At 45.8% G+C, this 26,950-nt stretch overlaps 1 protein-coding gene across 1 annotated transcript in view; it reads left to right on the top strand.

The window, feature by feature from the left end:
* The window catches only part of NEK10 (NIMA related kinase 10), a 2,768,076-nt gene that overhangs the window by 106,583 nt on the left and 2,634,543 nt on the right, over window positions 1–26,950 (top strand). Inside the window, exons 3-4 of the mRNA XM_069648774.1 lie at window positions 7,875–7,935; window positions 9,323–9,438. Of these exons, the coding sequence (XP_069504875.1) occupies window positions 7,875–7,935; window positions 9,323–9,438 (177 nt within the window). The remainder of the gene's footprint in view (window positions 1–7,874; window positions 7,936–9,322; window positions 9,439–26,950) is intronic.

Raw genomic sequence — 26,950 nt, 5'->3', positions numbered from 1 at the left:
TCCATATTGATACGAGCGCCTCCATGCCCAGTCTATGCACAATCAGGGTGCCGCCCCACAATCAAGAGCCAAACATGGCTACGGCGAGCGGTAGGGCTGGGTTTTCGCAAAGCCGGGACCCATTAAACCTTCTCAGTGGCGTACTTGTTTCTAAAAGGTACCAGTTGCCGTAGGTGGGCAGCCTTGATGGGGGCGCCCTGGATCTCGCCGCTGTGGCCGGGTAACTTCTCGTGTCAAAAGAACAAAATAACGCTATTGCGTCGGGGTCACCAAATGAAAGTGGTCTTTCCCCACCTTCACAGTGAAATAATAGTATAAATGGACACCAATGGACACACCCCAGTAGGGAATAAGACCAGGAGAGATTGCAAGTGAGTAAAAGGTATTTTTTATATAAAGATAAAAATGGGGCACGCAGAGGACTCTGCTACTCCGAGAGCGCTCTGCCCATCATACCAAACTTTCACATTTTATGTCAAAAACACGTCATCTTTGACGTGTGCTATACGGATTACACAAATACATTTCATTGGTTCAATAGAAGAAGACAGTATACGTTGCTTACTGGTACTGGTGCTGAATTGACTGAGTTTGAACCTGTTGCTTCTTGAGGTGTGTAGGTCGCTGGGCTCATCAGGGAGGGGCGAAGGGTCACGCTGTGTCCACACAGCTATAACTCTAACTAAGCTAGGCTTCACAGTAATCATGGGCATGCATGATTTTATAAGACATTTAAGATTCAGCATAACACATTGTCATCTATAGATTGTTGCAGTAGGTATGCACTCTTGACCTGGGCAAAAGTGGGGCAGAGGTGAAGTGATCCAGCTGCCTTATCTTGGCGGGTACTGTCGGGGTACATTTGTCAAATGCCTCAAGGATCAAACAGGGGTGTCAGGATTTGTTAGTACATGGAGAATATATGTTTGCTCAAGATTAGTTATATGGAAGCAATCAAGGGTGGCCCATGGGCCGGGGTGTTACTCCTGCTACATCAAAGAAACAAGGGATTTTAAGGCTCATGTAGACAGTAACTCTTAAGGTGGGAGTTGTTGGGGCAGGGCAGGTTTGTGGACACAGATGGTTTCCATGAGCCTGGCTCTGGCCCGGTCACACACAAGGCAGTGGTCTCAGAGGAAGAAGAGAGATACAGTGTCAGCTTGCAACAATTTGCGGTCAAGCTTCTGTGAGAACAGGACAGCCACTGCTCAGACAGTGGGGAGAAAGTGGGGGTTGCTGGGCTGGCCGTACGTGGCATTGGACAGGGGAGAGATGCAGGCTTGCCGCTGGGGGTTTCATGTGCGGCCTAGTTAAAGATGGAGTAATGGTTATTACAAAATGGAGTCTCTGGGGTCCTGGAGAGGCATTGGATATGTGTCATTCAGTGGCTACCTTGCACCCGTCATCGGGGCTCGGCCAAGGGTATGTTTCCAACCATTGAATGAGCATAACGTACACTTCAGCCGGAATGTAGCGGGGCCCAAACAACCCTTCCTCCCTTACACACACACCAGGCTTTCATCTTGCTCGCCAACTCACCGGCTGTGTGCGTTCCTTTCTTGTCTGTGCCGTTTTTAATTCACGAGTCAAGGTTAATACTACAGGCTACGCCTTGCCTCCCCAACTCTGTCGTTCACCCTGGAGGGTCGCAAGTTCCTTTGAAAGACAATGCAGTCTTCTTGTCTGAGATTTGGCCTTCTCCACGTATCTCTTACGGTTCTTTGGAGGCAACAACCTCCTGGGTTCCTTTACCCCTGGCTCTCGTCCCTCTGTCCATATCGCTGCTCCAGTAGGTTCACCTTCGCCCCCCGGAAGTCCTGCTGCTTCTAGTGTTCCACCTTGCTCCGAGTGTGTCTCTATGTTCCACCTTTTATCCATGTGGCCAGAGCTAATGAGTATCAGAGGTATATGATTAAAGTGAAGTGCCTGATTAGTGGGACATGTCCAATCAGACATGTAAGGGTTAGTCTTGTTTCGCTGTCGCCCTCTTCCTCTGCCCAGTTTTTGTGTTGGAAAGGGTGGGGGAGTTGGGACATCAGAGAATCCTCTGAAATAGGAGGGGTCATGGGTACGGGAAAGGGGGGAATACCCCGTCTCACCATCAGTCGTCTCACTCCTACTCCCCAAAGACTCCTCACCCAGGTGATCTGCTGCACTGGTCCACCCCGTAGGGTCTGGATCCAAAGGCAATGGCCGTGCCCTGGCCACCTGAGAGAGAGAGAGAGAGAGAGAGATCCCTGGGGACTAGTAAGTGAGACACAATTTGGTTTCTCACAGTTCATAGCCTTCAGCTTTTGTGTGTGCACCCATGTTCTGGTTTATAGTGCATGTGGATATTTGGAGCACTGTGAGCTGTATGTGCCCTTTTATGTAGTTGTTAACACATATAACATTCAATATATATAACACGTATTGGTTGTTGTGTGCTCTATGCCACTGAGTTATCTATAGTTGTAGAGTCGTCTTTTGACTCAAGCTCACAAATTCCTTAAATGGATAATCTAGTGAATAAGGCACTGATGTGTTGAGTCTTACTCTGGTAATGCTGAAAGACTGGAGCTACTTTGCCAGTACACTGTTGGTCCAATATTACACTTTCCAATGACCACAAATTTCACTGATGTAGAGATAGAGATCTCCTGCCAGAAACAGGAAATGTACTTTACTCTTGACTTTTCCACAGTGTTGTTGGAAAAGTCTAAATGTCTCCTGCAGCTAACGATTGTAGTAGGCATTTACAATGGATGACGGTCTGGCAGACAACCTTTGTTTATGCGACTGAGGTCTGCAGCCTCCTGGATGAGAATACTGCAGCAAGCAGCAGAGCTAGCTTGAGGGGAGGCTCAGAAGCACCCCCACGCCACTCCCTGAGGAAGGAACAGAAAGACAAGCAGGCTGAGGATCGGCACAGCAGCATCCTCACGGCCATGCAGCCAGAGTGAAGTCTCTATCAACAGGATGCTTGGGGAAGAGGAGGATAGCAGGGTATTTGACGTAGGTGAATGCATAGTGGACTGGATAACCCATAACCATTTCCTTGGTATTATGAGGGGTCAGAAATGCGAGGTGGACCACTTGGTAAAGGTTTTTGACAAGTAGCTATTTTATTAAAGTATGATGAACACCTCGCTTTCCCTAATCTAACGCAGATTTTCCTGCATAGAACACTAAGACTAAAGGAAAGCACTGTAACAATAAAAAGCTATCTTTCCCTCAGACTTGCATATACAATAAAATCATACAGGAATATAAATGACTGTTCAAGTTCAACAAAAATAATCATTATATTCAATTGAAAAATACAGATCCTTGTAACCAGGGTAGGATCTCCCTCCCCAAGCTCAATGCAGGATTTTTGAATGAAGGTTCCAAAAAGATAGAAGTTATTTTCAATGGTCAAATTCCACTTCAGGAATAACCCAACACTTCTTTCAACATCCAAGATCTATTTCGCTGAACACTTGGATTATATCATGTTTGAACAAGGTTCATCACTTGACAAAAGTGTTTTCTACAAGCTTTCATTTATCAAAAGAAAAAGTCCTTGCTTCATATTTCCAATGAACATTCAAATAGGACGTCCTGTCTTCATCAAACAACTTTAGTAGCCTTGCCACTTTCTATCGATCTTCTTTGGGAAAGACAATTGATTCACAATAAAACATAACAATGTGTTCATCAGGATGGTTTAACTGCTTCACAACTTTACACCACAATGTAGTACTTCAATGTCTACTTCCTGGTTCACTTACCTGCCAGGACTACCACTATTAGGCCCTCTCCTGGTAAATAAACTCCTAGCACTACTAAAAGTAGTCTATGATGAGGTTAACTTCAAGCATTAGGAAAGTCTTCAGCTTTCAGCAAGAATGAGATTCACAACTCCTTTAATAAAGTTACAACATCCATTGATGTTGTTTCATTCCATTTATTAACTGCCTTATGTCCACCTGTTTCCCCTTTTCCTGTGATAGTTTAGCTAAAGTTTGTTGGTATTGCTCTTGAATATTGTCCACTCTGGACTTTGGCAATGTTGTGTGTAGCTAGGTTTCCATATGGCACCCTTTGGGCTTTCGCAACAACAGTTCAATATTATCCTCTCTTGGCTTTGACAATGTGGGTTACAGTTAGGTTTCCTTATTGCCTTTTCTTGGCTTAGGCAATGTAGGATATGGTTTTCATTTAATCTTGCCCCCTCCTAGCTTTGGCAATGATAGTTATAAATCTCTTCTTCTTGTTTCCTCTTTACATATGGGTAGCAGCAATTATGCTCTTTTTCATTTAGTCAGTATTCAAAATAATTACACGCAGCATGCTATATGTAAGGAAGGCATGGTATGAAACAGTGAAGACAGACACAAGTGATCACAGTTCAAGGGTGTTTATTGAACTTCATTTGGGTTTGCAAAATGCCTATCTAATCCTAAATCTAAAGATGGGAGAAAACTACGACCATCAAATAATAAAGAACACAGTCCTAGTAGAGTCTGGTCAAAATAAAAGGGCCTATACTAATAAACCTATTGCCAATCCTTACTTCTAAATACAAATGGTGTGGGAAACAATGTTATACAAAAGAAAAGTGACTTTCGACTGTGCGCAGGATTTTGCTTGACCCATCGCAGGACCACTTCGATTCACAATTGTTTGTTCTCGTCTTAATATCTCCCTTTTCACTTTAACTTCTGCCATTTCTCAGCTGGACACCTTACAGAGACCTTTGATTTAGCACCCAGGCGGTGTCGGACCACTCTGTTAAAGGTATCATATCAAAGTCTCTTGAAAGTTCAAGCACTTATCAGCAGTTCAACTTTACTTGCGTCTTTTATGACACACGTTTTAACAATCCTCATTCCAGCACTCACCATACAATGTTGCTGCTTGCAACCTTGGCAATAACACAGACGGGTCTTGTATCGGCCTCCCCAACTCACCAGCTGTGTTGATTTCACTGACGCTGCTTTGTTCTTGGAGCCAAGGAGGGTACTACGGCGGCTGCTGCTTCTCCCCGCCTTGATTAGTGACGCGGGAGGGCCCCGGGTATCTACGACACACAGTACATGATTCTTCAGCCTGGTTTCCTGGTCTTATGCTTTCTAAACTCGAGGGGTATTGAAAGTGGCGATTTCTTGTCGGAAATGTCAAGGGAACTTCCCTCCTTGCGATCCCCTCTTGCTTTGCCACCTTTCTTCTCTTGTTCAGCTGCCATCTCGAATCTGCTGTTTCCTCGTGTGATTTGCCTCGTTCCGAGTGTGCTTTCGTGCTCCGCATTTGATACGTGTGGGGAAGCTTAATGGAAGTCAGGTGTGAATGATGGTGAGTAATTGCCTGACCTCGCCTGACTTTTGTATTGGGACACGTCAGGTATACTGCACTGGTATTTCCTTGAGTGTCCATGCTCTTCACTGCTGTGACCTCTTCTGTCCTTTTCATCAGAGCCTTTCGCAGCTCCGGTTCAGTTTCTTTGTCCCGCGTCTCTCCCGAAAGGAGTCTGCTTTGCTCCTGGCTTTTGCTGAAGCTCGCTGGCCACCGGAGAGAAGAGCAGGGAACAGGAAACGTCTTTCTTCTATCGGGCAGTCTGCCACCTTAACGTTTGCCTCTCCGCAACCTCTGCAGTTTGAGCTTCTTATTCCTATGACTCTCTCTGCACCATTTCCTGCTATCCCAACAGTGGTGGTCCCAACGTCTTCATTTCTTAGCTCTGCCTGCATGCATGGCTGCTCACTGCTTCTCCAGCTACTTCTGCCACGACTTCCACCATGTTTTCTAATGGTCTGCACCTGAAGGGGCTTTAAATAATCAAAAGTCCTGCTCAGGTGTGGCCCATTAGAAACACTAGACTGCACATTGCAGTGCTGTGCCTCCAAGCCCCTCTTCCTCGTACCAGTACCCCGGGTATTATGGGATTTGGAGTCCCTCATTTTTGGGCTTCATTTTATTTTAGTCTTCAGTTTTACAATCAAAACTGGCATCATCAGGGAAATTAGTTAATGTGTTCTCCCAACTTCCCAGTCCCAGGTCTCCTCCCATGTGAGACTCCCGCAGAACACCACCCCCAGGGTCAGGATCAGGAAGCGTCTGTCCTGGCCACATGAGAAGGGTCCCAGACCAGTGTGTTTGGGATAATCGTATTGGATTCATCACAGTATGCAGTGGGTGGCAGGGAATATAAAGTACACCTGGGCACCTTCACGTGCTCGAGCTCCTGCTATCCAATCCCTGATACGTCTTCCTCCTCACCATTTTATTTCCTCTCTGAAAACCATCCTTCTGACTTTTCACTTATTCCTTTGCTTACACCATCTGTGTCATGAACCCTCTTGGTTGGCGATGGATGCCGTTGTTACGGCTTCGCCGCCATTAACACTGCCACCACGTTTTTTTCACGTTTCTCTGTTTACGGTCTAGTGTTTTTTCCTCTGTTCTTCGTCTCGCCTATTTACTTCCTGCTTCCCATGATTCCTTGCGTTGCAACCGTCTCCTTTCGTTTTCACGGTGAGACGCTTCCAGTGCTTTTCTCTCGCTCGCTCTTGTTCCCCCTTCTGGGGATTTCTCTCCCTTCTTTTCTCCTTCCTTCCCATCTCCCTGGCGGCTCCTCTCCTCCGCCGGTTCCCCTCTGCTGCTGTGTTTTGACGCTTACCGGCTACATGCCAGTGTTCTTTCCTTCCTTGCCATTTCCTCTCCGGAAGGATCTTCGATTTGTTTACCTAAAGGATCCCGAGGCAATTGAATTTCACTACCACTACAGCGACAACTACATCTCTCATCGCAATCCACGACTACAACTCAGGGGTTTTTTCCGCCTTTGGGCTTTTTCCCCTTACCCGCCTGCATACGGGAACGGAGCCAAGGTGGTAACCATTACAGAGTTCCACCACGGCTTCATTCTGTGTCAGAGCATTCACAACGAAGAGTAAAAAGGATTACCTTGCCCACAGACACGGCGTCGGAGCCTCAGACCCTGAAGACTCAGGTGAGGAGAGTGGTGCCTCGGGTGGGAAAGTGAAGCATTTGGACAATACCCTTACGGTGACTTCAAGTCATTCTCCAGATTGTGACAATCTGTGAGCAGTTCCATGTAATAATGTCCCCGCAAAAATGTTGCCTGACAAAAACGGCGCCTCAAAATGGCTGTTTTTTCCAGAAACATTATTACATTTAACATGCTTTTTTCAAAGGGAGTGGGGGACACCCCTGCAACCCCTGCCCCCCATATATAATGTTGCGACAAACTTTTCCCGGCGACATTATGTATGGTGACCATATATATGGGGACTTTATTACCTGATACCCTGTGAGCCACCAAGGAAAAGGTGGATCTGAATCCGTTTTTACAGTTGAGCAAATGCTTGCCACGTTGTCATAATTATTTCTCCAAAATCCCAGGAAATTGGGAACTATATGGACTGAAATGCATTTTCACACTTAAAAGCCAAAAGACCACTTTTCAGGGCACTGAGTTTTCGTTCATTGTAATGAATTCCTCAAGAGCTGTGAAGACTGGTATTCCCCACATCAGTCCTGATTATTTATCCTTAAACTCACATCAAATGAAAAACTCTGATGTTGCTGCCTTTCATGTCCTGCTCCACAGCCTCTCTGCTCTTCGATACAGTCTGGTGATCTCTTCTAAGGAGAGATCCTTGGTGAGGCAGTTTGGTTGCAACCCAGTCCATTTGCCATGAAAGGCATGTGTTAAGATGCCCAGGACTCGTAATCTCATTTGGCCAAACATAGATTGATGCACTGAAGGCAAATCTTCCACTTTGTTCATATGAAGGCAAAAATGATCATTCTGATTTTGATAATTTAGTAAAGTATAACTAACATTCTGTGTTCATTCTGTAATAACAGATTCTTATGTTCAAATTTAGGGACCACTTGGACATCCGGAAGCTGTGCGCCCTTTTGAACGTTCAAGCAAGCAAACAGCAGGTAAGCAACACCAGTGCAAAGCCTAAAGAGTCGGAAAGTAAGTGACTGGGCTATTGAAGTGCTCTACTGATTTCAGCCACTAGGCACAGAGAAGACAGTGTTTCTGCTAATGAACTAAATGGTACCAATTGCACACAATGCAATTGTGGTATGAAATAACATTTACCATGTTCATAATGTATGATGTTGCACAAATTAAATAAGGACAATAGGCTTAGTACATTATGTTTGGCTTGTAAAGTGTATTAAGTCTGTTTAAACAGCTATCACTGGTTTACTTTTTCACTGCTTGAATGGTCAGACCAGTTAGCTTCTTCAGACCGGCAACTATCATTCACCATTATCTGCTTTGGAGACCAGTCAGTTTCCTCCTGACAAGCTGCTTCTTTGGACCAGGAAGTACTGCGTAACCCAATTACTTAGAACTCTCCTGATGTATGCTGCACCTCCTCCCCTCAATGTTTTGTTTTACAATCCATTTCCAACAAGTTGGGAATGAGAGAGAGCTAAATGGAAGTATGAATACTGCAAAAAGTCCTTCATGGCCATTCAAGTCCATAGATCTTCCTCAACACCTGCCCAGCTATCCCTTTGAGCGAATGCTGGACCTATTTTTCATTATACTTTACATAAAAAATGTTGAACTGGTGGTTGCAGCATAGGTTACGACCATACAGAGTAGTGTGAGGGTACCAGAAGGAGTATTGGAGGGTTCACATAGTGGAATTGTTATTCTAAGTTCTATTGCTGCTTTATGCAGCATATCTGCAGTCGTTTTGTGGACCAACCTGCTGAAGAAGTAGGCCTTGTTAGGATGGAGGGAGAGCCATGGGCTAAGTGTACCTGAACCACCATGAACCACCATGAATCTTATTTTTCTTCTTTTTCTGCTGCATGACAATCTAAAGCGCGAGACCAAGCATTGAATGCCATGTACATTCGGGAAGATCCAGTATGGAAATTCGCAATATCTTTTTAATTCTGGGAACTCCCTAAACACATGAAACATGGAAAAGCTCCTGCTTTTCAGTTGTCTTAAATTACTGTAACTTGACCAAGCCTAGAAATCTATAGAATCCAACAAAAGCAAATGAAATTCATATATGAAACACATATAGAGATTTGTGAAATGTCATGGAAGTCTGCATAAAACTAGAATGGGAAAGCATTACAAATTAGTTTCAATGCACCATGCTTTTCCATGGATATTACAGAGATGGGAATCACCAAGGTGAGTTGTACAGGCAACATGGATAGAACAAAACTGAATAAAGAACATGAAGCTTCAGCAACTTTGTAGATAAAAGACCCGTTTTTATTCTTCTTGTTTTATATTGTATGCATAGTTTTCGCTGTAAGCACTTAGCCCCTTCTCCCCTGCTTATAGCTGCCAGCTATTGAGAGACCTTCAAAATCTGAAAAGCAGCCAAGTACACCAAATGGACGTAGGAGTCGGGGTCAGCGGCAAGAATCAACTGAAGCGATCGAACTTGAAACCTTTAGGTAAGTAGAGAAAACATCTACCTTGCCAATAACACTATGGGCTGTGTTTGTCCTCTTTAACAGTCTACTGATAAAGGTTAAGCACAGGATATATTTACCTAAGCCCAATGGTCAACTGCTCAGGGTGTGATTTGCTTAAAAATGTTCATGAAAAGCAAAAGCTTGTCGCCTTCCACCATTCTGCACCTTTGATTAATGAACGGTCCTGATTGTGCTGTAGGCAGGTCATGTTTACACAAACTTGCATTCCATCTACGATTCCTTATAAAAGCAAATGTGTCATTGTTGTTCAATGTACATCCATCTGAGAGGTGCAAAATAGAGTGGAATGCCTGGTGATGCTTTTCAGATGATTTGTTGAAGCCATGCAATGACAAAACAATAGGTTCCACCACCAGATTGATATTGCCCCCTACCAGCATGTTCTTCCCCCCTGTGTCTAATAGCTGGCGGCCAAGCCCATTTAAAAATGGACTACTGTTCAAATTAGGAACATAAATGTTGCATATTGTCATATCCAAATCTTGGATCTGTATTGAGACTGATAGCCAACATCCCTCTTTATCTTCTTTTGAGCCTATAATGGTGCCCGGAAAGTTCTTTTTAAATAATGTTGTTACTCCTCCTGAATTCAAAGAGTAAGTGAAATGGAACACCTGTCCTACCCACCCTCTCGTCAAATTTGCAGCTTCTAAATCTGTTAAATGTGTCTCTTGTAGCAAAACAATGAGCCTCATTACGGCCCTGGCGCTAATGGGTTAACGGTGCCGTAAAAGGCTGCGGCGCCGTTAACCCATTAGCGCCTAATTACGAGGTCCCTTTGCGGGACCCGACCGTAACGGCTGGTCTACACAAGCCGTGAAAGTAGGGACCCGCAAAGGGACCATCGCGGTAAGAATGGTACCGCAATTTGCGGTACCGTACTTGGCGCCTTCGCAATTCCCATTATGCCCTATGGGGCAAAAATGGGAATGGGGAAGGGCCATGGGGAAATGGCAAAATACTGCCCCGCCAACCTTAGACTGGGGTGGTATTTCCCCATTTCACCATGGCGGACACGTTACGATACCGGCACCAGCCATGGTGCTAATAGCGCCATGGTTTAGCACCGGTATCGTAATGAGGGCAAATGTCTGCTTTTAAATGCTTTCAATGCGAGATTATTTCATCCAGTTCTGGATAAAGTATCCATAATTCAGGGACGGCCGGAAAATAGATATAGAAGCTTTGTGGTTATTGATACAGGATTTTGGATTGACAGATGTTTGCAGATTGGAACTTCCAACAGGGAGGGAATACACATTCCACTCGGGGGCTCATAATATCTATTCAAGTATAGACAATCTGTTGGCCTCGGGATTGGTGACCCAAAACTTTAAGAGTTGTGAGATTGAAAGTATTATTATTTCAGATTATGCACCTATTAGGTTGGAACTCTCACTTAATTACTTGTTAGGCAAAACAAAGGTTTGGAGGATGAACACGACAGTTTTGAGAGATGATGAACTGAGGGATATTTTGTGAAGGAAGCACAGGAATATATTAAAGTTAACATATATGGTGAAGTGGGAATTGATACGGTGTGGGAGAGTTTCAAATGTGTTGTGCAAGGGGTGGCCATGAGAGTGTCTGGAATTAAAAAGAGAATAAGAGAGATTGAAATGAGGGCAAAAGTGCTTCAATTAAAGAATTGGAAAATGAGGTCATGGGATTGGCAGATAAAGGGAAACACATGAGGTTAATGAGGCTGAAATATGATTTGAACAAAATTATAAGTGAAAAGGCAGAATATGCAATTTTCAGGACTAAATGTAGATATTATGAAGGAGGAGAGAAATGCGGACGATTGTCGGCTCATTCTTTGAGGGTGAGAGAAGTAAATAGAGCAATTTGTGCAACTAAAGGGGATAAAGTGGTAACACAGGATCCACGAGAAATAAATGACGCGTTTAAACGTTTCTGTACAAGCTTATCCAGTGAATCCCAGACAGTTGACCTGGTTCGGATAGACAAATTCCTATCAAACTTTCAGATAAAAGGTCTTACAGAAGAGGAAAAAGTCAATTTGGATGCTGAAATATCTTTAGAAGAAGTTAAAAAGGCCATTTGGAGCTTGAATTTGGGATAGTGCCCAAGGCCTTGTTAAGCGACTTCAATTCGGCACTCCAACTAAGTCAATGCCGAGTCTGGGATGCCCAAGGGAAGCCCTTAATTAGATATTTTTATGACAAGTTCATGGATCTGGATGATAAACCCTTGTATAACGCCCCTCTCTTTGAATCCCCCTGACCTCATTGAGCCAAGAAGTAGGTTTGTTTTGCAAATTAAAAGATTTATTTGAAAATTAAACTATATATATATATATCACACTTTTATAATAAATTAATATTTGATCGCACACTTATGAATATGACAGTGATCAACAATAGATAATGTTACACTAGCACACTTTTCTAATCACTTAGGAGTTGGTATAAAAATAATAGGATTGGGGGCGCTGTTGAGCAGCCAACGAAAATGGCTGCTTAGCTCGAGAGCTCCGTCGCAGTCCACCGGAATCCTCCTCGCATCGGTGCTAATCCGCACTCACAACTGCAGCAATTGCTGCGATTTGAAAGCAGGAGCCGTCCTCGACACCCACCCGAAATCCCGGGCTGAATCGGACCCTGGGAGCCGCGCGGGCCCCGCCGGAGCGGGTTCTCCCCCACGGCCTTGCCGCGGCCGCTGCGACCTCCGGCTCGCGTGGCGTCCCGGCGCCCGTCACCTGTGCGCCGCCTTCCGCGCCCATCCGAGGCCTCCCCTGCCGCCGGGACTGATTGCCGAGGCTGGGGCTGGCGCGACTGGTCTGCCTGTGCGCAGCGCTCGGGGGCCTCCTGCCCCCCCCACACGGACACCGCCTCCCGGCCTGATCCCTTGGACCCTGCGGGCTTCGCCCCTGCCGGCTGCGGCCTTGTGTGCTCCGCGGCGGGAGCCGCCGGCAACACCGTCCGGGGGGCGCCTTGAGGGACGCAGCCCGCCCCCCCCGAAATCACCGAGACCACGCCACTAGATGGCCGCTGATCCGGACCTGATCCCCTGACGTCTCCTGGGAGGCGGCGGTCTCGCCCACCTACGGGCAGGAAGGTGGGTGCTTGGCGCTACGCGGGGGGCCCCCCCTCTCCGCCCCCTCGGGTGCGGACCCCGTACCATCGGCCTAAGTCGCCCGGAGGGCTGTCCACACACGGGCTGGGACCTCTGCGGCCCCCCCCTACCTCACCTTGCTGCTAGAACTGGGCCCACTCCTTTGCCCTAGCCACACACTTCACTACGAGCCACCGCTCCCGGGATCCGACAGCCGGCTGGCTAACCTCACGGCGGCACCGGAGTGCACGGGATCCCACTCATTTGCTGCCGCCGCTCAAGACCACGCCACCTTCCCACCACCATATCCCGCTTTCTCTGCCCAGTCTCCGACTCTACGACTCCTCCACCCTGCTACCCCTGACCAGCTGCCACCCCCCACGTGTCGCCCCATCCTTGACTCGACCTTGGCCATGTCCAGCAGAGCACGGGGTGCTAATAAAGTGGGCGCTATGGACAAGTTTGCCAAAGCGGCGCCCAGGGCAGACCTGGCGTCCTCCTCTGCGGCACAGGAAGATAGCGCGCCCCCCCTGGACCCCCCACACCCGGATCTGACCACCTTGATGGAGTCCATGGCGAAAAACTTCGCATCCTTCCACGAAAAGCTGGACGACATCAATGCTAGTGTGGCCTCCCTACGGACTAAGGTGGACCAACATGGGACCAGGATAACTGAAACGGAGCAGAGGATAGGGGCCAGCGAGGACCATATTCATACTCTCCAAAACACAGTCACTGAGCTCGTCCACGACATGAAACAGGTCAAAGCCAAGAATGATGACTTAGAATCTAGATCCCGGCGGAACAACATACGCATTGTGGGGGTTCCCGAGTCTGCACTTAAAGGGCGCATGGAGGTGGCGGTCGAGCAGCTAATTAGAGATCTCCTTGGCGATCCGGAGTTTTCACCATTCTTTACAATCGAGAGAGCGCACCGCTCTCTGGCGCCCCGGCCTAAGCCTGGCGACTTCCCCAGACCGATCATCGCAAAGCTACTGAGCTACAAAGACAGAGACCATATACTCCGTTTGGCCAGAGAGAAGGGGGAGCTAAGATTTGAATCACAAATTGTCAGGATCTTTCCGGACTTTTCGGTAGGGGTACAAATGGAGAGGCGCCGATTTGGCGGGGTGAAGAGGATGCTCAGAGACAGGAAAATTGAATACTCTATGCTTTTCCCTGCCCGCATGAAATTCATCCACCGCAACAAGAGCTACTTCTTCACGGTCCCTGATGAAGCGGTTAAGTTTATAGAAGCACAGATTCCACTGCCACAACCCCCGGAGGAACCAATTGGCGAGGACTGAGACTATCATCCCTGTGCTCATAGATGAACCTCTTGTGCCCTGGCTACTGAGGTCTGCCCATCTGTGGATTGGTGCTGGCCCTCTCCTGACTTCCCTCTGGCCGGCCTGCCCCGGCCCATGGCCCTGGGTCTAACATTGCATCTCCTCCGGGGGATGCCTGCTCACATCTTGGATCCCCGGCCCCTTCGTCCTTGCAATCTCGAACAACACGGTTTATCCTCCTGCTTGTAACCCCCGCCGCACTGGTGGGGAAAAACTGTAAACTGTAACGATGCTTTATTATGCAATGATCGCACAAAGGTGGTCTAGACGGCAGCAGCAGCCCCCACTGCAGCTGCAATGCCGCTTAAGGCGAGGGTTATGTTATCGAGCCCCTGTTGGGCTATGTTTTTGGTGCTGCCGAGTTGGGGATGGCACGCAGGTTGCTTTGTGGGCGGGTGTCGAGGCACTGCTAGTTGTTACTGGGCGGTGAGGGTGGGGGGTGGGACAGTTGGGGTTTACTTTATTCAAAATGGCAGGATGGTCTTGACGGACGCGGCAGGGTGGTGGGTCTACTTCACTCTGGCGCCCCTGGTGGGTGTGGCAGTCAGTTCCCGCATTTGGGATGTCCCGTAACCCCCTGCTATGGCCATCAGAGTGCTGACCTGGAATGTACGGGGTCTGACCAACTTTACTAAGTCTCGTAGGATAACGGCGTACGCACAGAGACACGGGATCAAAGTGCTCCTATTGCAGGAAACTCACGCTCAGAAACTCCTGTCATCGAACCTCGCACAGACCTGGGGTCCAAACAGATTCTACACTCAGTATTCCACCCAGTCCAGGGGGGTACTCACTCTTATACACAAGGCTGTTGCGTTTACACTTCACACATCCCACATCGACCCAGAAGGTAGATATGTAATTCTGCACTGCACCTTGGCCGGGGACGAATGCCTGCTCGTGAACTCGTATGCCTCCAATATTGACTCCCCGGAGTTTATAGACACCATATCTGCCATTCTCATGAAATATATCGATATCTCTATCATATGGGGCGGAGACATGAACCTCATACTTGATGCGACCTTGGACAGGACGGCCACTGCCCGTAGACCCATGTCTCGCGCGGCTAAACGGCTTCAAACTCATATGGGCTCCCTCAACTTGATCGATGCCTGGAGGACACTCCACCCCCGAGAGAGGGACTACACCTTTTACTCTACGGTACACGACAGTTCCTCGAGGATAGATCTATTCCTCCTGTCGGGTGACCGCATGGGCAGGGTTTCGGATGTCAGGATCCTTCCGCGCACGCTCTCCGATCACTCCCCAGTGCTCCTACAGATCCAACTTGGTAGAGCCCCTGAAGCCCGCCCTGCATGGCGCTTCAAGCCCGACGCCCTGTCAGATATAGTCTTTAAGGCTGAGATTCTGGCGGACATAGCCTTGTTTTTCGAAAACAACAACGCCTGCGACACGCCCGAGGGGACCAGGTGGGAGGCATTCAAAGTTTATATTAGAGGTATGTGCATTTCCAGGGAGGCAGGGGTCCTCAAGGCCATAAGGCAGGCGCTGAGGGACTCTGAAACTAAGCTTAAAAACCTAGAAAGAGATTACGCCTCTACTCCAGCGCCTGCAACCCTAGCGAAGATTAGAACGGAGCTGGAACGGTTTGAGACGCACGCCCTGAGTGAGGTGAGATACCATGCTCGCCCCATTGCGGCCCGAAAGTATGGAGAGGGGGACAGGCCGGGCAGGACCCTTGCTAAACTGGTGCGATCAGAGAGAGGTAGGACCCGGATTGATAGTGTTATCGACGAAAGGGGCGTGAGACACTGGTCGGACCAAGCTATCCTCGACACTTTTACTGGCTTTTACGCCAACCTATACGGTCCCCAACCGACACACTCATCCCAGGACTTCGATGACCTACTGGAATCTATTCCTATGACCCTGATCTCCCAAAACACCAAAGAACTCCTCGACGCCCCGTTCTCCCTAGAGGAGATAGTTCGGGCAATCTCAGATCTTCCGAAGGGCAAGGCCCCGGGTCCCGATGGGCTCACAGCTGAGTTCTACCAAGAGCATGTTGCCATACTAGCGCCCATACTCCACGGGGTCTGGACGGAAGCACTACGTACACTCATCCTTCCTCCCTCCCTAAGAGAGGCATTGATCACTGTCCTCCCCAAGCCCGGGAAACCCCCAGACGAATGTAGCTCCTATAGGCCCCTGTCGCTTATTAACACTGACACGAAGATTTTTGCCAAAATAATTGCCAACAGGTTTCTCCCGTCCATGCCCTACCTGGTCCATGCCGACCAAAGCGGATTTGTCCCTGGGCGCTCCACGGCACTCAACATCCGGCGCCTCTTTAATGTCCTGTCCAGAATTGATCCAAATGCCGACGCAGTGGCAGTCACACTAGATGCCCAAAAGGCATTCGACATGGTCTCATGGCAATACCTATGGGCTGTGCTGGAGAAAATGGGGATAGGCCCGAACATGATCTCCTACATAAAGTTGCTATACACAAGGCCATCGGCGAGGGTCCTCATCAACTCCGTCCCCTCCTCCCCCTTCGAACTACACAGAGGCACACGCCAGGGCTGCCCGTTCTCCCCCATCCTCTTTGCGCTGTCCATCGAACCCATGGCTGATCACGTTAGGAACCGCCACACCCGGAAGGGCGTACGCTTGCAGGACTCACCAGAAATCATCTCACTATATGCGGACGACGTACTCCTCTATGTCAGACAGCCCTCCATACACCTTGACCCTATCATTCGCGACATAACCAAAATAGGAACGTACTCGGGCTTTACTATAAATTACTCCAAATCTGAAATCTTCCCCCTAACTAAAACAACTCAGCAACCGTCCTGTGAGTTCCCCCTGCGCTGGTCCCCGGGCGGAATTAAATATCTAGGAGTGCAAGTGTCATTAGCTAAAACATCCCTGTTGGCAGACAATTACGCAGCCACAGCTCAGCTCATCGAATCCAAGCTGCTTAAGTGGCGCAACCTGCCACTATCCCTGGCGGGCAGACTTTCCCTAATCAAAATGATCGTGGTACCCAAGCTCCTCTACATATTCGCCAACGTGCCGGTATGGCCAGGCAAGCAGTACTTCAAGAACCTCCACACAGCGTTTGCCCAATTTCTATGGCACTCCGGAGCAGTCCGCAAGAAGTGGCTACACATGGCCCTCCCTTATGAAAGAGGGGGCTTCACTGCCCCCGATTTGACTCTATACTGGAATGCTGCACAGGCCCAACATGCCACCCACTGGTACACTCACCCAAATCCGCCCCCACACGTCAAATTAGAGAAAATGGCTGGCGATGGCACCCACGCCATGACCATACTATTACACTATACATACCGTACTGATGCCCCATCGGACCCAGTGGCCACTACGATTAGGGCTTGGAACAATATCCTCCCTTCCACTCGGGAGCAGCGTCCGTATTACAAGTGGCTCCCCCTATGGCGGTTCCCTGGCCTTCCTCCGACACATGATCGCCTTCTCTCTCGGCGGTGGGAGGACCTGGGATATCGGGCCCTAACAGATCTCTACCACGATGGCACATTTATTACTCCCCAAACATGGCGCTCAGGACACCCCGGCTCAGCACTGGACCTGTTGCAGTACTACAGGTTGAGAGCAGCGGTACGGGAGATGTGGCCCTCCTTCCCTGATGAGCCTCCTGACTCCCCTGAACTCCAATATATAGCTAACTCCTCAGGCTGTAGGGGTATAATCTCCTCCCTGTACAAAATGCAGCTGGACAGACTGGGTAACACGACCCCAGACTCACGCCGAGCATGGGCGGAGGAACTGAACACAGAGATCACCGACGCAGTCTGGAGCAAAATGTGTGCACACACGCGCAAAGTCTCACTCAATGCCAGGTTCCGCTGCATGCAATACAAACTTCTCAACAGACTCTACTACACGCCACATAGAGTGGCAAAATTCGCATCCAACTCCACACACACATGCCCGAGATGCAGAGCTCCCGAGGCAGACCACGGTCATATGTTCTGGTCCTGCGCTGCGCTCGACACATTTTGGGGTGAGGTCACAGAAGCGCTATCGGAGATAATTGGCTCCCCAATTGAGTCGACCCCACTAGCCTTGCTGTTCGGTATTTGGACTGGGGAGGACGAGAGGAAAAAGTCGAAATTCTTAAATGTGGGTGCTATTGTTGCCAAAAAATGTATACTGCAATGCTGGAAGCGCCATAACCCCCCATCCTTCAACATGTGGCTGAGGGCCCTCACGTGGGTACAAACGTGTGAAGAGGAGTACATTGGATCCCTGCCCACCCCCTCCCGCCCCAGGAATGTCTGGTCAGAATTTTGCAGCTATTTAAATAATAAGGATGGGGTTGAATGGACCTCCACCCCCTCACCTGCCCAACCGGACTAAAAATGAGGCATGCCCCGCCCGAGCTATCCCACAATATCCCCCCGCTCTTATGTACTGTTGATTCTATCTGTTTTGCAATGCATTTATGTGCTGTCATGATGCTCGCTTACATGTATGCTATCCATGCTGTACCTGTTTTGACTTCCTGCCAATAAACAAAAGTTCAAAAAAAAAAAAAAAAATAATAATAATAATAAGATAGCTGAGGATGCTTTATGGTTTCAAGGAAATTCAACAATGGAAAAGAATGCAGTACAGAAATAAACTGATATGATTTCAACAAGAGATAATATAATCACTTTTCCCCTTGTGGCAATTCACTCCCCCCTATGCAATATAAAGAGATGGAAGGAAAGCACACAGTTTTCAGGAATACAATCAACATGCGATAAAGATTCAGTTCAAATTCTAGTAATCTTGGAGCAACCAGTATGCTTTTCAAACATGCAGAAATATTTTGAATGTGATTTGTACTGAAGTGAAAATATGCTAAAAATGATTTTAATTCCCTATAGGCGATTCAGGGTAGGTGATAGCTACTTTGAATTAGTTCAGGTCAACATTAGCAGTGATTCATGAGGGATTATTAGGTTGAAAACGAATTTCAGCAATGCAAGCAAAAGCAGCTATTTTTTTACAAGTGGTGAAATTCAGCTAGTTGCAATTCGCAACACCTTTTCCGAATGCGTCGAGCGCGATTATGGAAAAACTACAAGGTTGTGGGTTTGTTGGAAGGCTCAGGATCTTAGCTTTAAAATGAAAGTTAAATCTTGTTCCTAGCACATGCAGTTCCAAAGATACAGACGATTTTGTGAAGGTAGTTTCTCGAAATTAAAGTAAACTTCAGAATGACAAAATTACACTTTTACAGGTTTAAAATCGGAGAATGGACACACGATTTCTATGATGCAGTTTTGGACAGGCTAAAATGGTTTGAATCAGATTATTTTAGACTAAGAGATTGGTTCTGGCACAGTTTTCAGGATACTCACGCCTCCGTTACAGATCTGGTCCACAGGTTTAGCTGCGGTTCTCTCGCCGCGGACTGTCTCTGGCACTGGTTCTGCTCACAGCGGTCTGGGTCAGCTCTGCTCTGCTGGTCTGGATCTCTGGTTCTGGTCTGGTTACAGCACTGCTTTCTGGGTTCTGGCATAGGGTTCTAGCCAGAATCAAACAGCACAGCCCGGCTGTTGAAGAGTCAGGTTGCAAAAGATTTTGAGGCCTGCTGAAAAGGATTCAGCTTGTAGTTCAGGCCCCTCTGCTTTAAAGTTCTGGATTCTAAGTTCTGTTTCTGGAGTCTTCTGGATATTGTCTGGTCCGCCAAAATGCTTCGCAAGAAATCAGTTTGAAATGGAAAAGTGGATGTCCCTACCTGGGTCCCAGTGGCTCCTTTTATGTCTTTAGAAAGTGGGTGGGAAGGCTGACTTTCTATGCCCAACCCTCTGAGGATCCTGATAGGTGAGAGAATCTACCGTCCTCTGATTGGGGAAGAAAATGAAGTGTCATTGTGATGAGGTAGGTTTATGGGTCAGAGGATGCTCCCCTTGTCAATTTGCACACAAATCTATTTTTGATCCAAATACATATTTATCTATGTACAATTTTTCTAATATTACATGTCCGGTTAACCTATTTTCTGTAGCACCAAATCATCCGATCCCTGTCTTTGTAAGATGTTGTGTCCACTTCTGACAGAATTCTGCCCTTTTCATCAAGAACACAACCTCTAAACTTTTCCCGAATTTACACAAACATGCGCAAGGAATATGGCCATCAGATGGTAAAGTGTCAGATTTTTTACATACAGACATTTGGAGTAATACCTTATTTTCCGCTACTACCCCCCAGAACATACCACAGAGTCCTAACACCTCTTAAAATGTGCACAGAAAAATCACAGGAATAATGATATTAATTATATAATTTTGACAAGGCCGTACTATGAATGATCCATCTTTTTAAAATTATGCTCTGGCCCAGAGGGGTGTGGTTTAGGTTCCAAAGTACATGGGGGGATTTCTGTCTGTCCCCGCCTCCAGCTCAGGTGGCTCCCAGAAGCACTGCTCCTCCCAGTTTCTTCCAAGAGGAAGCCATTTGCGAACCCCCTAATTTAACATTTGCCTGAGCCAAGGAAAGCTCATTGTTCTGTTTCCTGCAGCCCCAGGTACCCCACCCCTAATTCAATCAGAGAGGTGTAATCTCCCTTTGGTGGGAACAGCAGAAGGCAGCCAGGCCTGTGAATGCAGTTGCTGGGCAAGGTTCAACTCCTGTCGGGGGTAGTTGCCGGGCAGAATTCAATCTCTTCAAGCCAGGCGTCAGCTAAATGTCACTTTTGTTCCAGTTTTCTTCATTCAAATCAAACTTACAATTTTTACACATGCAGCTAGAACGCTGATTCTAAGGTCAAAACTATGACATTTAAACAGTTGCAACCTATGTGACACTCAAAAGTAGGTCACTCATTTATTTTAAACATTTCGATTTTAGTGGTTTTAAATCCAATTTCACTTAAGCTGCTGACATCCACAGCTCAGCCAGTTTTGTTATAAACATTGCTTTAGGCTCTTCATCTTTCCAGATTTTGTATGCACACAAGACTACATTCTGCCAAATGTGTGCTGGTATTCAGTGAGATTTTTGAATATCTTGCAATGTTTAAAATAGGCAGAGAAACAAAGTTGATTTCAAAGCGCTTTTTGAGCTAACAGGCACTGCTATTTTTCCTTTGGCACCACGTTTCACTCATGGCGCTTCTGGCCCAACACGCTCGCTCTGGTGGGTGGCAGGTCAGGTGACCATTTTGGTGTGCGCAAAACTGCGCTGTTTTCCTGGATTCTGGTGCAAATGTGGGCTTTTCGGTCATCTTGGATTTTCTAAGCCCACAGCACCAAATGTTGCAGCATAATAACTTGAACGTGGGTCAAGACACCTGACAGCCTGAAGGTCTACCGGCTGAATCTTATAGAGCAATTCCCAGAAGGTGTTCTAGGTTTGCTCAGAGACATGTTTGCACATTGCAAAAACATGGGTAGTTTATCTCCTACACTCAGGGAGGCTACAATTTCTCTGATCCTAAAACCAGGTTGTCTGGAGTTGGAACCAGGTAGTTACAGACCTATCATGCTGGTTCGATAGCACAGCGAGTAGAGCGCTCACTTTGACATCTGTGCAGAGACTGCTGACGCAGGTTCAAATCCCGGCAGGGCCAAACTCCGCCTTTCATCCTTCCGAGGTCGATAAATGAGCACCACACACCGTGGGTAATAATAAGCAACGCTCAGATGCCTGAGGGTTTGTAGCGCTATATAAATGCTAAATTATTATTTTTATTGTTATTATTAATATCCGTCTGATTAACTCAGATAGCAAAATATTATCCAAAATACTAGGAAATAGATTGGAGAAGATTCTCCCGCGGTTCATACATCCAAACCAAGCAGGTTTTATAAAAGGAAAAGTATCAGCTTCAAACATGCAAAAGCTATTACTTACCTTGGCAGACTCAAAATAATTGCAAGTGGAATCAGTGGCTCTGTCCCTTGATGCAGAATAGGCCTTTGATCGTGTTTGTTGGGTGTTTTTGCTGAGAACAATGGAGAAGATGAATTTTGGTAGTACATACTTGACTTGGATTAGAGTACTTTATACAAAGCCAATGGCACAGATGAACACAAATGGAAGAATATCAAGCAAATTTGACCTGCAGAGTGGGACAAGCAAAGGTTGCCCATCATCCCCTTTGCTTTTTTATGATTTCAATGGAACCGTTGGCAGTGGCAGTAAGAGCTAACAATACAATCACTGGAATTAACTTTAATGGAATTTGACAGAAGCTTTCGTTATACACCGATGATCTTCTAGTGATCATTTGAGACCTTATAACATCTATCCCTGCTTGATGACCTGGATTGAGGAATTTGGTTCGGTCTCAAATTAGAAGATAAACTGGTCAAATTCGAAGGCTTTGCCTTGAACTCACTCGACTAAGGGAATGCTGTTAAAGAGCTATGGCTTCAGATGGTGTCCTGTTAGGTTGAAGTATTTAGGAATATGGATCACAAGGGATATCAAGGAAATGATGAACCTGAATATGGAATTGACAATAAATAATATAACACTGGAATTAGAGCGGTGGGAATTGCTTATTGTATCATCGGGAGGCAAGATGAATGCTATTAAGATGATAACACCGAAGATAACTTATGTTATGAGTATGATCTTCTATCTGTGAAAAATCGATGTTGAGTGAATTGGATAGTCTAGTCCAATCATTTTTGTGGGAAAAAACGATACCGAATTCGAAGTTATGGAACCTACAACTCCAGAACGATAGGGCAGGATTAAAAATTCCAAATTTTGAACGTTACCATCAAGCATTCACATTGCGTCATATTATGCCATTCATTGAAGAGGAGGAAGATGAGTGGGCGGTTGCTGAGACAAGCATGGTAGGACCGCTAAACACCTGGGCAGTCCTATCAACCACAAACGCAGACTAATAAAATCGATCTGCTCTAACTGAGTTTCTGAGAACTACGTGCAGAGCGTTTGAACTGGCATTGCAATCTAGGCCAGGCCTAATAAACTCATCTTCAATATGGCTGAATGCTTCAATTAAAATAAAGAACAAAACAAGATTCTTGATAAATTGGTATCTGGCAGGAATTAAAAAGGTTGAAGACCGGTTTGAAGGAGAAAGGTGGAAAACATTTCAAGAATTAAAAGTCAAATACAGCTTCTCTGACTGCACTTATGCCGAATGTTGGAAATTGGAATGTGCAGTGAACCTGCAAAAACTAGATAATTTAGACTTAATGAGTATCATTAAGAATATAGGCAGTCAATGCAATATGGCATCAAAAATGTAAGCATGGTTGGCATGCCTAGATGAAGAAATGACACAAGGAAGATGGGAAGCTCTGTGTGGAAACATCAAGAGGATGTCATTAAATATAGGAAATAAAGCATGTCAAGTGAAGATAATGAACAGAGTATTTTGGACACTGGTTCGAATGCAAAAGCAAGGCTTGAATCTAACAGACTCATGTTGGGGTTGTGATCACGCCTGAGGTACATTAGAGCACATGTTTTGGGAATTCTACAAGGTGGAAGAATTTTGGAAAGTTATAACCGAAGTGATGAACAGAGTAATGAATGAAGAGAAGGATTTTAACTTTGAGACATTGATCCTGGGAGAAGATACGATCCTAGAAGAGAAGATAGAAGAAAAGATAAGTACACTTTCAATTTCTGTGTGTATATATATTTATAGAGCGAAGTTCACCCTGGCGGAAGAGTGACTTTTTAACTTGTCTGTCATATAGAGAAGTGCAAGATGTTGTTCTTTTCCTTAATATGTGTGTTGCATTAAGATGCTGAAATAAAGACATTTTCGATTTTCGCTGTAAGGTCTTGTGTGCTTAGTGATTTTTTGCGCATATTTGTGGTTTTTTTTGTAGTGTTACAACCCGCAATGCAATAAGTGCATGTTTAAAAAAAAAACATTATATATATATAAATATATATATTACACAGCCACAGTAGTGGCTGTGTAGTTATGGTTAAGTTGCTAATCCTATAGGAAGAGCACTTTTTGGGCGGCTTATAACTTCGCTTCCCCTGGACGAATCCTCACCAAACTTTGCAAAGAAAGTATATGGCCCACTCTAAAGTTTGTTGCAAAGTTTGGTGAGGTTTGATCCAGGGGGGGAAAAGTTATAGGGGGGTTCCCACATTTTATTTTCCCCATAGACTGAATGGGGAAAAATCTTTGCGCACGCCTACAGCCCAAACCGCAGGACAGATTTTCACCAAATTTGTGGCAGGAGCAGCGGCTTGGTCCCGAAAGCGTGCTTTTATAAATTTGGTGAAAATCCGCGGGCAGGACACCGATTGGCTAATCGGCTTGCGTCATGTCCACGGACATGTGACGTGTTCGCTGATTGGATGGTGAAGAGTGTGAAGTGCGTCAGATTGTTCCGATGCGCCCGCCATCTTGGATCCATGTTTGGTGTCCGCGGACATAGCAGTAAAACATATTAAAAAACACAACATTGCACTTGTCAAACTTATCAAATAATTTCTGGGGAGGTGAGGGGTGATGAGGATGGGATGGGATATGGCTGCAAGAAGCAAAAAACTGGTGTTTTTTGTCACGAAAGTCACACGGTACATTTGGAGGAGTTCCACAATATGTGCATAAAGTACAGGCAAAAGACATTGCATTTTGGCATTCAAGGGATGGAGATGTATAATCATGGAATTGTGGACTTGTAAATATAGATTGTTGCTTCTGCAGGCTACAATCCCAACCTTATCTTGTAGTATTACAGAGTAATACTACATTCCCAATGCCCGTTCCTCTATATTGTTTATATTGGTTGCCCAATATTTATTAATATTAAATAGAAGCAATTTCGGGTTATTTTACACTCTTAATTAAAACGCTTGATTTTTTAAAATGGATATGATGGTGGTACCCCCAGAGCACGGCAAATAAAGGGCTAATGTGTCTGTTAAAATGTAATTAAAATAATAATGGAGTCAGACTGGCGCCCCCTAGAGCCTGGTGCGTCAGACAGCCACCTGCAGTGCCTGATGGACGCGGATGAGAATAACACTTCTCATGGATGCGGTGAGGCAAGTTGTTGCGAAGTAGGAATGTATTTTGATTCTGAGTGAAGGTCAGCAGCTTTGAATGTTTAGTTGCAAGCTAAGGAAGCCCACGCATCGGACACACAGTATAAGGCTCAATTGTTTTTTGACCTTGAAGATATGAGAAGGTTATGCATTCCAAAAGTGTGTAAGGAACATGTAAATTCAGTTTATGAAGATTTGTTGGTGCGAACGCAGTGAGCGTTACGGTCTGAGTCACACCAAGAGAATGGAAATGGTGAATATGATGTAAGTTTGATTTTCGACGATTGTATACCGGAACGAGCATTAACTTATTATTATCTGAAGATTATTTTTGGGTTACATTCTATTCGTCTGTTCTTTGTGGCTTATTGCAATGAAACGCAAGTACAATCTTTGTGTGTAGTTCTCTTTTTAACGTGATTATGGGGAGTTCAGCATCGAGGTGCATGTAGACCACCACTCGGTTCCCCCAGGTTCAACGCTAATATTTCATTAAAATGTCATGTATGACCATATCGAATTGTGTATCACTTTCCAGGTCGTTTTCTTTCTGTTGAGATTGTTTGATGTCTGTGCTATTCGTTAGTTTAAACTCTATGCCAAATTAAATCAAGTTCGGGTAGTGAGACACATTTTCTGTTATGTTTTTGAAACAGAAATATTCTGCCATTCTGTGATTTTCATCGATTTCAGATGCCAACTGATGGCTTTTTTAATCGGCAGCTGCAGATCGTTGTAAATAACTGGATCACAGTGACTATATTTTGGGATGATCGTCATCGCCCATATGTCCTTCCGCTGTACTAGCGATTAGGAGCAACTTAACATCCTTTATGATGGTGGTCTAGGCCCAAGTTGATGCAGAAGCACTGGAATTCACTGCGCTTCTTTCACTGAAAACGAATACCTTGTGTATGCAAAAAGAACAACGCGTGCCTCCTGATAAACATTTTAGATCGGGAGCGAAGAAACAAATTTGCAATTTGTTTGAATATAGCAATAGTCAGATATTCTTGGAGCATTTATTGTGAAATAAAAGTACTTTACAGATTGTACAGTTTTGCTGTTTCCTTTTAAAGTACGGTTCAATATTTCAATTTGTGACGTGGTGTGTTGTGAGACGATGTGTGTTGATTTTCGGGTCCTGCATCATGTCACGTAGGTGATTAAGGGTGCATTTGGCTACGCTGCCAAGGAACGTCACAAGAAAGGTGGAGAATATCACTAGGTTTGGTGATGTGAGGCTCAGGGGCGGGGCATATGATTTAGTGACGTCAGGGCAGTTCACCTTAGGCCGATGCAGCAACGGATAAGATTAGGACAAGACGGCCGCACCCTGCTGCCAGATTTTGCATATTTACAAAAGAGGAAATCTAAGGTAAGGTGCATTGGAAATGTTTGTGCGATCGATCAACGTATGTATAAAAATACATGCCTCGGGACAATAATATTTTCTGAGCATTGCACTTGTCAAACTTATCAAATAATCTCTTGGGAGGTGAGGGGTGATGAGGATGGGATGGGATATTTCTGACCTGATTGCGAATGAGTTTAGAAGGTTTGGTGAGATTCTGTCATGAGGGGGGAAAGTTAGAGGGGGGGTCCCAAAATAATGTAATGGCTTATAAATGAGGTGCCATTTGACGAATCTACACTTAATTTGGCAAACTGATAATAGATCTAAATATAAATGTTTTATGGACGTTTGGTGGGAATTTGTCCAGAGGGGCCAAAATTAGAGGGGGGTGCCAAAATAATGTAAAGGCTTATAAATGTGGTGCCATTTGACAAATCTACACAAAGGTTTGCAAAAAGATTATAGATCTACATATAAAAGTTTTCGTAAAGTCTGAATGGATTTTGTGAAGTGGGGGCTAGGTTATATGACGATTGCATGTGCATTCATTTGACACTTTTGAAAAAATAAAATGTGGGTGGATTTCCAGCAAACTTGCGTAAGGCGCATTGGCAAGGATCTACAAGCATGGTTTTGCAAATGTGCCAATGTTTTATTATTTGATAAGTGTCTA

Source organism: Ambystoma mexicanum, chromosome 2q (genome assembly GCF_040938575.1).
Source record: "Ambystoma mexicanum isolate Mex_15411 chromosome 2q, UKY_AmexF1_1, whole genome shotgun sequence".
NCBI lineage: Eukaryota > Metazoa > Chordata > Amphibia > Caudata > Ambystomatidae > Ambystoma > Ambystoma mexicanum.
This window is presented reverse-complemented; position numbering and strand designations above follow the sequence as displayed.